The sequence below is a fragment of the Etheostoma spectabile genome, chromosome 18 (genome assembly GCF_008692095.1).
Source record: "Etheostoma spectabile isolate EspeVRDwgs_2016 chromosome 18, UIUC_Espe_1.0, whole genome shotgun sequence".
NCBI lineage: Eukaryota > Metazoa > Chordata > Actinopteri > Perciformes > Percidae > Etheostoma > Etheostoma spectabile.
In genome coordinates, this window is record NC_045750.1 from 25,450,467 (window position 1) to 25,464,582 (window position 14,116).

The 14,116-nt window shown below is 41.4% G+C and overlaps 1 protein-coding gene across 3 annotated transcripts; it reads left to right on the forward strand.

Annotated features, from left to right (window-relative positions):
- The first annotated feature begins 1,422 nt into the window (after positions 1-1,422).
- On the forward strand, positions 1,423-6,681 carry LOC116706594 (homeobox protein OTX2). Of its 3 annotated transcripts, none has more exons than XM_032543523.1 (4): positions 1,423-1,518; positions 4,033-4,238; positions 4,491-4,642; positions 5,200-6,681. In XM_032543523.1, exons 2-4 carry the CDS (start codon positions 4,145-4,147, stop codon positions 5,827-5,829), a joined length of 876 nt encoding a protein of 291 aa, XP_032399414.1. In that variant the 5' UTR covers positions 1,423-1,518; positions 4,033-4,144; the 3' UTR covers positions 5,830-6,681. The 3 variants fall into 3 exon arrangements, with proteins under 3 accessions (XP_032399414.1, XP_032399415.1, XP_032399412.1); XM_032543524.1 differs by lacking the exon at positions 1,423-1,518 and adding an exon at positions 1,619-1,633; XM_032543521.1 differs by lacking the exon at positions 1,423-1,518 and adding an exon at positions 2,344-2,584.
- The last annotated feature ends 7,435 nt before the right edge of the window (positions 6,682-14,116 follow it).

Below are 14,116 nucleotides of genomic sequence, written 5' to 3' on the forward strand. Positions count from 1 at the left end.
AAACTAATTCTTCATCTTCTTGTTATTATGTCCTCCATCTCCCATAAAAACACTGATGTATAGGCCTATTTTTAATTTCATTTAATTTTTGATTGTGCTCAGATGAACTATAAAACGGATTAAAGATCAAGTCTGATTTAAAGTTAACTGAAAAAAAATACTACATTATACTGTAAGATTCGAGGTAGCTTGCTGTAAATAATAGACTGCTTTTTACTGCATGATTTTACAGGAGCTTGCTGTTAATATTTTGTAAATCAAAGACATCAGAATTTACAGTATTCAACTGTATTAATGGAAAACAGTACACTACTGTGCAAAATATTCAGTCATTTTACTGCAATTTGTTACAGTGTTGTCAAATTTGGACAACTAAAACAACAATACAGTTACATAAGGACAAAGACATTTATGCAAGACATCAGCTGAACGAGACACATACAGACAGGCTTGGACAATACATGAGAATTAATGTGTGCAGGTGGAACTGTTAAAAATGAGCTGTTTGTGTATTTTCGAAATATGTGTTGGATGATAGTGTCCTGATGTGATGTGGGATGTCATTCCAGATCTTGGTGTATGTATAGTGTATGTATGATATGGGGGTGGGGGGGGGGGTGGGGGGACAGAGAGTGGTTTACTTAAGCCTGAAATTATTTTTGGTTCATGGTTTAACCCAGAAAATGTGATAAGCAACACATCATTTAGGCTGCTGTTTTTGTTGTTGTTTTTTGTAAACGAGAAAAGAAGAAAGAAACAGATGGGGTGAGGTTGGTTGTAGCTACAGCTTACTGGGCCACATTTCACCCCCCCCCCCCCCCCCCCCCCTTAATCTCCGTTACACAGAATCCAACCGTGACAGATCCCCGGGAAGTTATTTTTAATGTGAGTTTTTCTTACTCAGCTTATTTTGACAATTAAGTCTGCAAGCTGCAGCTTAAAACGTCCAATTCTAACGATATGAGCGCGGGGCTAGGTTATGTGCTGTAGCTATTATATTTTCGTTATTTTGATGGGCTCCATTGCAGTTGGTCGGCTCTAATTGGCTGCTTTTGGTCAATGCCCCACACCTATAGGCTATTGGCACCTCTAGAGCTAAATACTGAGTCTCCTGCAGGAAATAAAAACGTAATTTCATTTCATTTTATACTCTTTATTGATTCCCTCTGAGAAATTACAATTTACACTCTAGACGTATTGATTATTACTCTGTAATGTTTTCAAATGAGAATGCATTGGAGCTGATGTTGCCACCATCAGCTGGCCCCTTTACTCCAGCTGCTGCATCCTTTCACACCTCTGCACATCATATTTCTATCATTTCCATTGGCTGCAAAAATCCTCCAGTCTCTCTCTCTCTCTCTCTCTCTCTCTCTCTACCTCTATCTCTCTCTCTCTCTCTCAATAAATACTGAGCATCTGGTAGTATCATCCGCATCCAACAAGCTTACCCGGGAGGAAACTAATCACTCTGCCGGGAGAGGCGTTTAGAAAAAGAGCTCTTAAAAACCAACTGAAGTAAGTGACTTATGTAATTAGTAAGTAATATTTTAGTTCCAATTTATTGAAGTGAGGAGTCTTTTTCTGTTATTCTCCAGGGAGTGCGATGGGAATCCAGACAGCATCCAGAGAGGTAATTGGGTAGGCGTGTTTTTAGGAAACTTCTCTCCCTCCGTGGGCTGCGTGCTCGGAGTAAAGGGGCATTCAAGCGATTAATGCAGGCCACGACTCCACATAATACACCCCAACTGCTGGGTGGGTGAGGAGGCTGGAAACATTACAGTCGAGATGTAGGCGGACAAAATGGCATAAATCATAAATAATATACCCTAATTAAATTCTTTAACATCAGCTATAAACAGTCTTTAAACGAAAAACGCGTTCATTTAGAAAATAATCTTCAATGTTGAATTTGCACATTAACAATGACAATTTTTTTTTGCTAAATGCTGCTGAACAACATCAAAATTGTTAATGCAGGAGGTCCCTGGACCGAAGCAATAATCATACAATTATTATCAATTATAATAATAATACCAGTTTGAGCATGTGTGTGTATTTCAGGCCTGTGTGTAAATTGTCATTTCCCCATAGGGGATCAATAAAGAGTATACATGAAATGATTATAAATTAAAAGGTCCGTATGAACGTGCATGTGCCAGTTTGGGAAAGTGAGTTGTAGGGTGGGTTGTGCTGGGGTGGAGGGGGTGATGGGGGGGGGGGGGGGGGGGGGGGGGGGTCGGTTGTCTGGCAGTCAGCTGGTTTGATAATACAATGCCAGTCTTTGTTTTATTTCCGTGACGCAGAAATGAAGGAGCCCTGAATGCGGAGTCGTGGCTGGCGTCCTGTAATCAGGCAGCGCGGTCCGTCCGGATTATCTCGTTAATTTCTTACAAAAGAAAATGAAGAAAAAAAAAAAAAAAAAAATGTCTTGCAGGCACACTAATTAATGGCTGGGCAGGGTATTTGTTATTGAACGGAGAAGTGACAGATTGAGTACAGGAGTGGCCGTTATTGGCTCTATAAAAACGAGGGGTCCGGCTAGAGAGGAGCACCCTGGGGCCCTGGGAACTTTATTCTACAGGTAGGTGTCACTGGAAGCGGCACGAGAGGCCTTACACAGCAGCAGATATGGACTAATTAGCTTTTACTAAAAAAGAAAATATTAAAAATTGGATTTTGGGGGTTTCTCCTTTAGGCCAAATAACAGCCTTAGTAGGTTACCCATAAGATATATATAATATATATATATATATATATATATATATATATATACATACATCTATAATTGATTTAATATTGCATTATACTTCTTAGGTAGCCTACTAGATTGTATCTCTAATAATCAAATTAATTACACAATTAATCACTTTTGCTAGACGTGTACTATTTCTACATAAAAATATGCATAGGTTTCATTCTTGTAATGACCCTATTGTATTTGATTTATTAATTTCTAGAGGCTAACACTCCTATAAAGTCACAATATTGCGGAGTATCCTTGTACATATTCACCCAGGATACATTTTTTCTCTCTTTTTTGTCTTTTTTTGTGGTTATTTGATTACAATGTTAATAGAGCTCGTTAGGATAAGGATAGGTATTTTTTTAAATTAAAATATGAGAGGGAAATGAAGGTTTTTGCTGTAAAACTTTATTGCCACCATACCTGAGACCCATTTCGGGGCCATCTCCTTGTTTGTTTAGATTAAGATTAAGTGCTCCTCTCTAATCAACACTTCTCCAGAGTCTCACCTTCCAAATCTAATTACCGGGAGCAATTCATTAGGAGAGGAGGGGGAATCGCCGCGAGGAGTGTCAATAATATGTCAGAATTCACTTTGGGGAATGCCTCCGTGTTTCTAATTATTTGCTAAAGTTGTCCTTCGTATTTTAATTTCGTTACATTTAAATGTACAAGGGTTTTAGTGGAAACCCACAATGGGCCCGAGATATAGAAATGAAGATGCCCAGTTGTATTTGAATGAGCTCTCAGTTTGCAGTATTGGCTTCTTTGTTTGTTCCTTAAAGTCTTTTGTTATCAGCATTACTTATCGGTCAACAGTGGGCTTTGTTTCTGCAAATGGCCCCCCAATCAGCTGTCTATTTAGCTTCGCCTAACCTGTGGGTATATGCTAATTGAGAGCCCGGTTGGGGCCCAACGAGTGTGCGCATTTTAACGACAATGTTTTGTTTTGGTGGACCTAGGAGAGGAGGAGAGGAGTGTGTTTGGAGGGGGTGGCAAGAGGCGGGGTTATAATAGCAGTTAGTGTGTGTGTGTGGGGTGGTGGGGGGGGGGGGGGGGGGGGGGGGGGGGGGGGTGTTGGCGTAAACGCATGTCAGCCAGACAGAGCATCCTCAGTCCAGCAGGGACAGCTGGGGGTCTCCACTCGCCTTTCAAGAGCCCTGCGAGTCCGAGGACGCCCACTTCTTTAAAGCCCACAGCGGTGCGTAAAGGCTGTGCGTAAAACTCCGCGGACGCAGCCGAATCTCAACAATCTCAAAACCTTCCTGTTTTGTGTCCTTCTTCAGGTTGTGGAAGACGTGAAAGACCAAACGGAGACGCAAGAGGATTAGAAACACTATTTTGCACCCTATTTTTTCCTCATTTCTTCTCTTTGGTGCCCCTCGGCCGGCCGCCAGCATGATGTCCTATTTGAAGCAGCCGCCGTACACAGTGAACGGACTGAGTTTATCCTCAGGAGTGGACCTGCTGCATCCTTCAGTGGGATACCAAGGTAATATCCTCAGGGTGCAACCGTTTAGAAATTAAGAAAATAGGACTTCCATTCCGCGTCCTATTACATTTCCAAATTTGAACGCAGTCATTTGTGATGATCAACATAGAATAACCTGTAGGCCTTTTATTTATATTACATCTGAGTCAAATAACCAAGCTACAGAAGTTTGTATATTTGAAATTGCAGTGTCCCAGGCTGTGTTATTTCGTTTCTTATTCACACTGTGTGCCCCCCCCCCTCTTCTTGCAGGAACCCCTCGCAAACAGAGGAGAGAGAGGACAACCTTCACCCGGGCCCAGCTCGACCTGCTGGAGAGTCTCTTTAACAAGACTCGGTACCCGGACATCTTCATGAGAGAGGAGATGGCCTTAAAGATCAACCTGCCAGAGTCCCGGGTGCAGGTGGGTCTCCAACACAAAATACCTCAAACCACACACACACACACACACACACACACACACACGCACACACACAGACACACAAACACACAGTCTATGGAAGCTCGATAACTGGGCATGGTGTGACGCGCCACTTCATCCAAGTGTCCTCTTCATTGTTAGAGAAGTGCTTGATAACAGTCACTTCATGATGCGATATTTTGACGTTTTCTGTAGGCATATTCGATTCATATCGTGAGTTTCTAATATATAAAATCCCTTTATAAGTAGCTAAACCCTTTTTCTTTTAAATAAATATAATATAAAGCCTGTAAAACTAAGTATTTGGAAGCGCATTGAAAAATATAAATGAAAAGTTTGGACAAATAATTCTCCAAGATGTTGCTTGACTACAATTATTTTTTTAATGTGGCTTTGGGATCACTTTAAATGTAACTTACAGTTTCACATTAGTCCACACTGCAGGGTTTGAGGGATCTTACATCCTGGAGGCATAGCCTTAAAAAGAACATGTGTTGTTATAGCTGCATTAAATTCATTTAAGCGCATTTATTTTTCAGGTATGGTTCAAAAATCGACGAGCCAAACATCGCCAACAGGCCCAGCAAACCCAAGGTGGAGTGCAGAACAAGGCAGTCAGCAAGCCGGTGAAAAAGAAAAGCTCTCCGGTCCGAGAGGCCAGCTCAGAGAGCGGGGCCAGCGGGCAGTTCACGCCGCCCTCGACCACCTCCCTCCCGGCTGTGAACAGCAGCGCGGCACCCCCGGTATCTATCTGGAGCCCGGCCTCCATCTCCCCGCTGTCCGACCCGCTGTCTACCTCCTCCTCCTCCTGCATGCAGCGCTCATATCCCATGGCCTACACCCAGGCCACGGGCTACAACCAGGGCTACACCAGCTCCTCGTCCTACTTTACCGGGATGGACTGCGGCTCCTACCTTTCGCCTATGCACCATCAGCTACCCGTCGCGGGCTCCACCATGAGTCCCATGGGCAGCAACGGGGTGTCCAGCCACCTGAGCAACGCGTCCTCCCTGTCCGCGTCGGCGTACGGCGCGGCGGGCCTGGGCTTCAGCGGCGCCGCGGACTGCCTGGACTATAAGGACCAAACAGCCTCCTCGTGGAAGCTCAATTTCAACGCGGATTGTTTGGATTACAAAGACCAAGCAGCGTGGAAATTCCAAGTATTGTGAGAGGAGAGAATTAAGATGGGACAATTTTCACAAACTGCAGACTATACAGGCAAATCAAAAGTAACCCAAGCTTGGAGCAGAACGTGCGGCGTGTTTCCACCACCACCACAGGCCCCAACTTCTACCTCGGGCAGAGCAGAGCAGGAGTGCCAGCCGGTTGTCTCACGTGTTGGGTTAATTTATTGAACATTCAGACTTCTCCCCAACTTTGATCAAGGACATGGAACAAATGTGTTGACCAAAAGGAAAAAAACTGATCAAAAGAGCGAAAGATCCAAGACTCAATTGGTTGAGTTGGAGGAATAGTACCTTTTTTTTTTTCTAAGCTCCCCTCTCTTGTCTTTTCTTCTTATTCTGTTGGCACGCTGAAGGGCCCCTTTGATCAAAGCGTTGTGTGTGTGTGTGTGTTATAGAGAATGAGTGTGTGTGAGAGAGAGGCTCTGACATGAACCTGGATGCACTATTAATTTATAAGAAATGTTTAAAACTAGTTTTGAGAGACAATCAATCCGTTTGCGTGTGCCCATAAATGTCCCTTATGTGTTTTTGAATTATTTCCCCCATGTGTTAGATTTCTTTAAAAAAAAAAAAAAAGTGATTCTTTGTACCTGTATATGCAGTTTTGCTTTGCGCCATAAATGCGCCACAAACCCAGCTGTGAATTTGATAGATTTATTTCCATGTCTCGAGTGTTAAATGATAAATTATTATTAGGACCTGTTAGGTGAATTACATGGGGACTGCAGAGTCAATCAGGCCAGCAGACAGCAAGGTCCACTTGAGCTGTAAAGTGATGCGAGAAGGCCACAAACACACACTAAACAACAATAAAGACCACCTGACCTGACCCAACACTGTGCCTGCATGCGTAAATCCATCTTCCGTGTGTCCTCCTGTTTGTATCACCTGTTTCTGCACACAACACACCACAACAAGCCTGGGGAAGGAGCTCCATCTCATTTTACCCACATGTTTAATTAGGCTATTACACTTTTTAGGTACAAATAAATTAGATTAAAGTGCCAGTAGTGCCCAAATTCCATCCTTGATCATCAAATGTCATTATAAATTACCCCCTATTTATATTTCCACATCACTAGAGTCTGTGATTTTTTTTGTCCAGGCTGGGAGGAATGTGAATTATGTGAGAGCTATGTTAATCCCGTCTCATAAAGAGGATAATCCAACATTTTTATTGACGGCTGCTCTTTGGTCCAGGGCGCACCGCTGGCCAGTTCACACGGAGAAATGTGAGGAGTTCTGGTGCTCAGTCTAGGGGCAAAAACGCGTTTCAAGACAAGCTACACATCAAAGAAAACAGCAGAAAACGTGGATGTTAAGGCTTCAAACAATATCTCAATTTGGGATGCTTATAACAGTAAATTGGGAACATTTAGGTTAATTATCCCTGCCGTACATTTTCAGAAAAATACATCACAAAATTTGCAGATGGGTGATCTAAAACTTAAGATCTCAGACATTATCTTGTATATTCTTGGCTAATATCAAAACCATCAAGTTTCGGCTTTTCACCCTTTGCGCATGTGGAGTAGTGACACCATAACGCAGGGAGCCTCTTTGGGGTTTTGGGAGAGAGAGAGCATGTGAGCGAGCAGGTCCAGGGGCTCGTGCATGGATTAAAGAAGGCTCGTGCTATCGGTCTAATTAGGACGTGACAGGAGAGGCGTCTAATAACTCTGGCGTGAGTTTTTGCTGCCGTTGAAGTGCTTTGTTGTCTATTTGACCCCCCCCCAATTACAGAATTACACACATAATTACAGAGCGACAGCGTGCACTCTAACAGTATTGTAAATATTCCATTCGATTTTTGGTTTATGGAAGTAACTGGATAATATGTTTTCATCGGTGGCATTTGCATTCACAAAGTATTTAAAGTTGGCACAAGCATTAACATGTTAGATGACGTTAAGAACCTACAATCTTGACCTAAATAAAGCCTTTATGATAAGATTAATTATGACAATGAAACAAATAAAACAAAACAAACCAAAACAGCTGCAAAGGTCATGTGTATAGTTGAGGAAGAAAACAGTAATTCATGTGAAAAAAAAAGGAAAAACAATTTCCTACTGATATAATTGTGCCATATGGCTATAGGTTAATTTATATAGGGGGAGGTCTAGTTCAATCTAGGTCCAGATTAATAAAACAATTTAATCCATGTCCATTAAGATTAGAGCTCTTGCATTTTATTCGTGACAATTGCTGTGATAAAACATTACAAATAAATCTGAAACTGAACCACGTGTTTTTGTCACATTTTTTGCTTGCTACAGTGTTGGAAATCTGTTTTTGGATGTCTCATTCAAAGCTTCAACAGGTTCATTAAACGTCAGCAGAGAGCAGTAAGTCAGTCAGTGTTCCAGCAGCAGGAGGACCAGGGGCCCCAGGGCCCCCGAGTATGCATTCGGTTTTAATTAAGCACAAGCGGCACTGAAGGGGACATATGGGTCCGGCAGACGCGCTGCTTTAATCCTCTCATCGCATTTGAGGATGTTAAACAATAAAAAAGAGCCTCGGAAGCCTCGGAAGCCTCTTCTTGGCTGAGACGACCGCACATTTAGTCGATCGTCGCCCAGAGGCGAGGCTTCCCCGAAGCGCACCACTTCACCTCGGCCGGGGATCTCCAGGTTCCCCCTCCGGGGGAGAGGGGGTCCGACCCACGCCGGAGGGGCGTCTCGATCTGGCTCCACAGCACCGCTGGGCCTCAAAACTACAATACTCAACTCCCCCTTTTTTACAGGTGACCAAAAATAATGTAACACAAGCCGATAAATAGAGATTAGGATACTGAAATTTGAAATTTGAAAAAGCATCCTGTTGGATTACATTTTTTCTATTTAACAAGTCACGTTATTGTCAATTCTGCAATACGTGCTGGACATGAAGTGATGGATCCTGTAGCCATAATAATAATAATAATAATAATAATAATAATAATAATAATAATAATAATAATAATAATAATAAATCCTTTATTGGTTCCACAAGGGAAAATTACAATTTAAACTCTGTTGTTATTAGACACAGGCCTGAACTACACACACATGCTCAGGTCCTATACATGCACTAATGGAGAGATGTCAGAGTGTGTGTGTGTGTGTGTGTGGGGAGCTGTCCATGGAAAGGCACCCCGAGCAGTTTGGGCCTTGGTGCCTTGCTCAAGAGCACCTTGGCAGTGCCCAGGCAACTCTCCAGCTACCAGTCCACCGCCATACTTTTGGTCCGTACGGGGACTTGAACCGGCGACCCTTCGGTTCCCAAATATCATTCTGAAATGGCCACGGAGTTTCTGTGAGACATTGACAGCCGTATGCAGGTTTTATTTTTGAATGGCCCAATAATATAGGCTACTGTACAGTATAGTATATTGTTGGCCTAGTATAATAGGGTATAATAAGGTCCTAGTCTGACTCCAGTCTCTATAGTCAGCTTTTGAGTTATTAAACATTTCTTATTTATAACTTTTTAGTGTGTTTTGCTTTCTTTTCCTAATTTGCTTCATAATTTGACAGTTTCAACGCTGCATTTTCCCCCAGGTTTTAATAAATATCAACAAACACGATTCTTAAAGATAAATCAAGATTTACATTGTAAAGGAGGCATAAAGAGGCGATCATCTAATATTTGCATTTGGCATCATTAAATATTTTATTACAGGCTATCTATGTACTATAGGATATGTTTAAGCTATAATAATTATACTAGTAATTATAAGATCATTTTTGCTTGGAAAGATGCATGATTTGATCTGTCTATCAGTACAGGTGCAGCCAATAAATTCTTGCATTATCATTACCCCACATAGTTATTTGTGCCAATATAGAATTGGGATTTTTGGGATATTTTTAGACCCTATCACTATTACATCACTTATATATCAAATTAGCAATTGAATGGAATCACGAAAGCCTTTATGTCTCAAAAGTTCCACCTGTTTTGCATCTGAATCCAACTAAATCCACATTAGTAATGGCTGATTTAGATGTAAAAATATTTCAGATTGGCTTTGTATCAGCTTTGAAAAACCACATCACAAATCCTGTTTTTGCTGCTCTTTTTGGACTCGGACTGATTGTTTTTTCATCAGACCAATATAACGGGCCTATTGGGAACAAACCAATATGTCAGTTATTGTCTGGAGAGAGGGAAGGCATGACATAAAACATCAAGAAACGTTTATGATGAACAATCCATGATTTAAACAAGCCTATCGGAGGTAATTTTAAATAGGCTGTGCTATTATCAGCTTTACAATGTCACTGACAGCAGGCCTGACAGGCATACAACTTTGTTTGTTTAAAAAAAAAAAAAGAATTAGTGAAAGTACTGGGGCAGCGGGGCAACAATCCTGCATATTTAATACAGTAACAGCTAAAGTGGGATATGGACGGCAGTTAAAATAAGCACAAGATGGACCGAATGTAGGTTCCTTTATGAAGAAAATAAGGGATAAACGGCCAATTTTGTTGGTGAGAAATGAACTGAAGACTATTGTTATGCATAAGCATGTGTCCTACATTCCCAGAGAGACGATGTCTATCGCATATCAACACAGCAACACATACATAATTCATCCGCAACAACAACATCTCATTTAAATGAATGAAACAATAGTGTTTCTGTACTCCTGTCGGACTGGCGGTTGAAGAATATGGTAAATGGTTAAAAGTGCACAGCCTTAACTCTTTGTGACCTTCACCATCTGTGTTAAGCCATGTCATGTTAAGAGTGATTTCATCTCATGGATTACACAATTTGATGAGATTAAACTCAGTTCTATCAGATGCTCACAGTAAATGTTGCCATGTGATGTTTTAATGGGACTCAAAGCAGCGCTAAATGGTCTTTTAATTGGAATCCAGGAACGCCACGGGGCTGTTGATGAAGGCGGGACTTGCTCAAAGAGAACTCATTTGGCTCTATTGTAAAACATTGTTTTGCACATTTGGAAATTGTTCCTTGAAAAAGAGGCACAGAAAGGGAAGCAGAGCTCCGGGGGGAAGTGGTTAAACTGTTATAGTCACCGTTGCTTTAAAAGCTCAGCAGTGGGGGAAGAAGTAGTCAGATACTGTATTTAAGTAAAAGTATTCAACAATGCAAAAGTACTGTATTGATAGACAAAATCCCTGCATTTAACATTCTACTAAAGTATTGTCAGTATAAATGTACTTAAAGTATCATGAGTGAAAGCACTTGTTCTGCTGGAAAATGCCCCCTGTAATTGATATATTACATGTATTACTTTATGAAATTGCCAATACTCTTGCATCGATGCCTACATAGCATTTACTGTCTCAACGTGAAGAGTTTGTTTAGTCCAGTGATGCCCAACTTAAGGATCTGGTCCCCCCCCCACAGGGTTACAAAATCTGGAGGGTTATAAAATTATGTGAGAAGAAGTTTTTTTGCTTTCTGTAACCTTTGCTTTTTTTTTGTAATATTTTTGATATTTTTACCTCTGTAATGTCTCTTTGGTGGCACTGCAAACTTGAAACCTGACAAGGGCCCCCAGCAGGACCCTGCTTTTTAACAAAGGGCCACAAGCCAGAGACATTGGGAACCACTGGTTTGGTCTTAACAATGCATTGCATAGCTTATCATGGGCTTTTAATGTAATATTAAAACCTTAAAAAGCAACCAGTAAATACAGCAAAAAGCACAATATTTCTCCCAGACATGGAGTGGAGTAGTACTATATAGCATACAATGCAAATACTCAAGTACAATAACTTCAAATGGTTCTTGAGTCACTGTACTTAGTCACATTCCCCCGCTGAAGCTCAGTCAATACCAAGTAATTCATGTGTCATTTTAATGATCAGTATTATTCTATATGTGATACTGCATGTAGGCCATGGTGTTTCTTGTTTAACACTATGAACGCTGATGTTAATCTCAAGGATATGACATGTAAAACACTGATGGCCAACATCGACTGTGCCAGATTTTGTCAGGTGCCCATGGAGAGTGTGGTGTTATCGTGCATTGAATCAGGATCACAGCGCAGCGTAGCGTGTTGATTACAAGGTTTGTTGGGCTCTTTTCTAATTTACAATGGAAATAGCTGCAGAAAGTGCCCACTACCTGGACCTCCGGAGTGCTTCTCCAATCATAATAGCTGCCTTTGCCTTCCGTTGCTTCTGTTGTCATATTCCAACCAAGTCACACTGCAAAAGCACAAAAGTATTCTTATATATACAATAAAAAATGATCAAGAACATACATTAATAGCTTTTCTGAGCATCTGATGCAATGTACTGAAGGCCAAAGAGTGAAATGTCCATTTAAAAATTAATTAAATGCTGTTTGATTTCTCTTGGTCCTTTTTTTTTTTTTATGAGTAGAACAACCATGCACGCTATGAAAACCCTTAAAAGATTCCAATGGTGAGCTGAAATCATATAATTGTATCTGATTTGTATCATAATCTGTACATTAATCTCACCCAATGATAACTCAATTTCTGCAGAGTTAACAGATTTTCAAGACTTGAGCCTGTTATGAATGTATGCAAACCTCTTATGAAGACAACATTAGCGACATGTTTAAGGGACTTTTGAATGGGGCTAGGATTTGAGCTGATGGGTGTCTCCATGCGAGCTAAAAAAATGATAATACTGAGATATTGTCATTTGAGGAAATATAGCACTGTTAAAACACACATGGGACGGACACACACACACACACACACACACACACACACAGGCAGACACGAAGCAGAAAGCTGATTACAGGTTTAACGAAAATCCAGCATATGTGAAAAAATGAAGTTAATGCCTAGTTAATGCTTCTTCTTTTTTTTTTTTCGAAGCATCCATTTAGCATCAGGACCTTACGACCCTGGATTATGTCGACAGTGGACACACAGCCAACAAAGCACTCCTGTCCTTATGATAACAGACCATTAGTGGGGGGGGGGGGGTCATAAAGCTTCTTATAAGAGCAAAAGAGAAACGTCGTAATAACAGATTAAATGCATGTCCTGGCCAAATTTGCATCCATACGCTGAAGCTAAAAGCATTTGATGAAAACAAATGACTGAGTGAAGCTTGGTCGAGGAAGCTACACCACGAGAAGGAGGCAGTGATAAACCAATAATGAATTCATAAACACACCTGCCGGTGATTGTTGCCAGTGTATTCCTCATAGTGATACTGAACATGTTGCTGTGGGCTGTTGTCCATTCAAACACTGGGCTGCAGCGTGGAGCTTGCTGCTAAAATCATTAGACTTGAAAATATTCCACACACTGTTCCTGATGCAACACGGCAAGAGGATCAATCTCAAAACTCACATTTGAGCCTCTTTACATGGAAACATTGCACATATTAATCCAAAATGTAAAGCCATCATTTATATGATATGTACAGACTAGTCTTCAGCTGGACTGGATGGCTGTCTCCGTGGTTTCTATCAGCATATAAATGGACAGCAAAGAATATGATAATGCTTCTGGATTGGTTTGAGATGCTTCAATGGGCTTTTTCTTTGTTTTTGTAACTTCAGTGCATGCAAGCTGACAAGTTGCTGTTCTTTACGAACAATGAGTGATGCAAAAAAGATGACGTATGACAGAAAATATCTTAATTTAAGTTTCACTGAGGAGCTTTTTTTCTAGAGATTCTAACTGCTTTTTTTCAACTGAATCCATGGAGTTTGCTCAGTTGTCAAGATACAATTACAGACGTTCACTCTTAAATAATGTGAAATGATTTCTATTTACTTAAACCCCAAACTGGCCAAAAACCCGGTGAGAATACCTTAAAATAAGGTCCCCTGAGGGCCAACAGATCACTAAGTGGGCAACTTACTATACACAGCAACCTCTACTGCCAAACCATTCTTCCAGTGCCGTTATAATACAGAGGTCAAAGGTCAAGGGGCCTCCAATCGCTTGTGAGAAAAACGTACAGTATAGAAAATCTCACAAAACAACACACTGCTCCTTGTTAATGCAACTTCAGATGGTGGAAGTAAGATATGATTCTCCAAGATAGCTCAAAAGTAAAAGCTTGAGGACACGCCTGGTGATTGCAGTTCCCACCTTTCCATTGCATCACTGACCTTCCTCCTCACTCTGTCCCACTCTGTCCCACCCTGTCTCACCCTGTCTCACTCTGGACAGATGGAGAGGTAGTACAGTAGGACGGATGGATGCAGAGTTTGTTGACAGACGCCTCTCTCGGCCCACCTGTTAAGGGCGGCCGTGAGCTCCTGGAGGCGAGCGTGTCTGTTGTGGACGCACGCCAGGAGGAGGTGGCCG

Bases quoted from the DNA above. Each gene is read 5' to 3' on its own strand.
- LOC116706594 (XM_032543523.1), top strand. From the start codon at position 4,145: ATGATGTCCTATTTGAAGCAGCCGCCGTACACAGTGAACGGACTGAGT. The intron at 4,239-4,490 runs GTAATATCCTCA...CTCTTCTTGCAG, and splicing joins TCCTTCAGTGGGATACCAAG to GAACCCCTCGCAAACAGAGG. The intron at 4,643-5,199 runs GTGGGTCTCCAA...TTTATTTTTCAG, and splicing joins TGCCAGAGTCCCGGGTGCAG to GTATGGTTCAAAAATCGACG.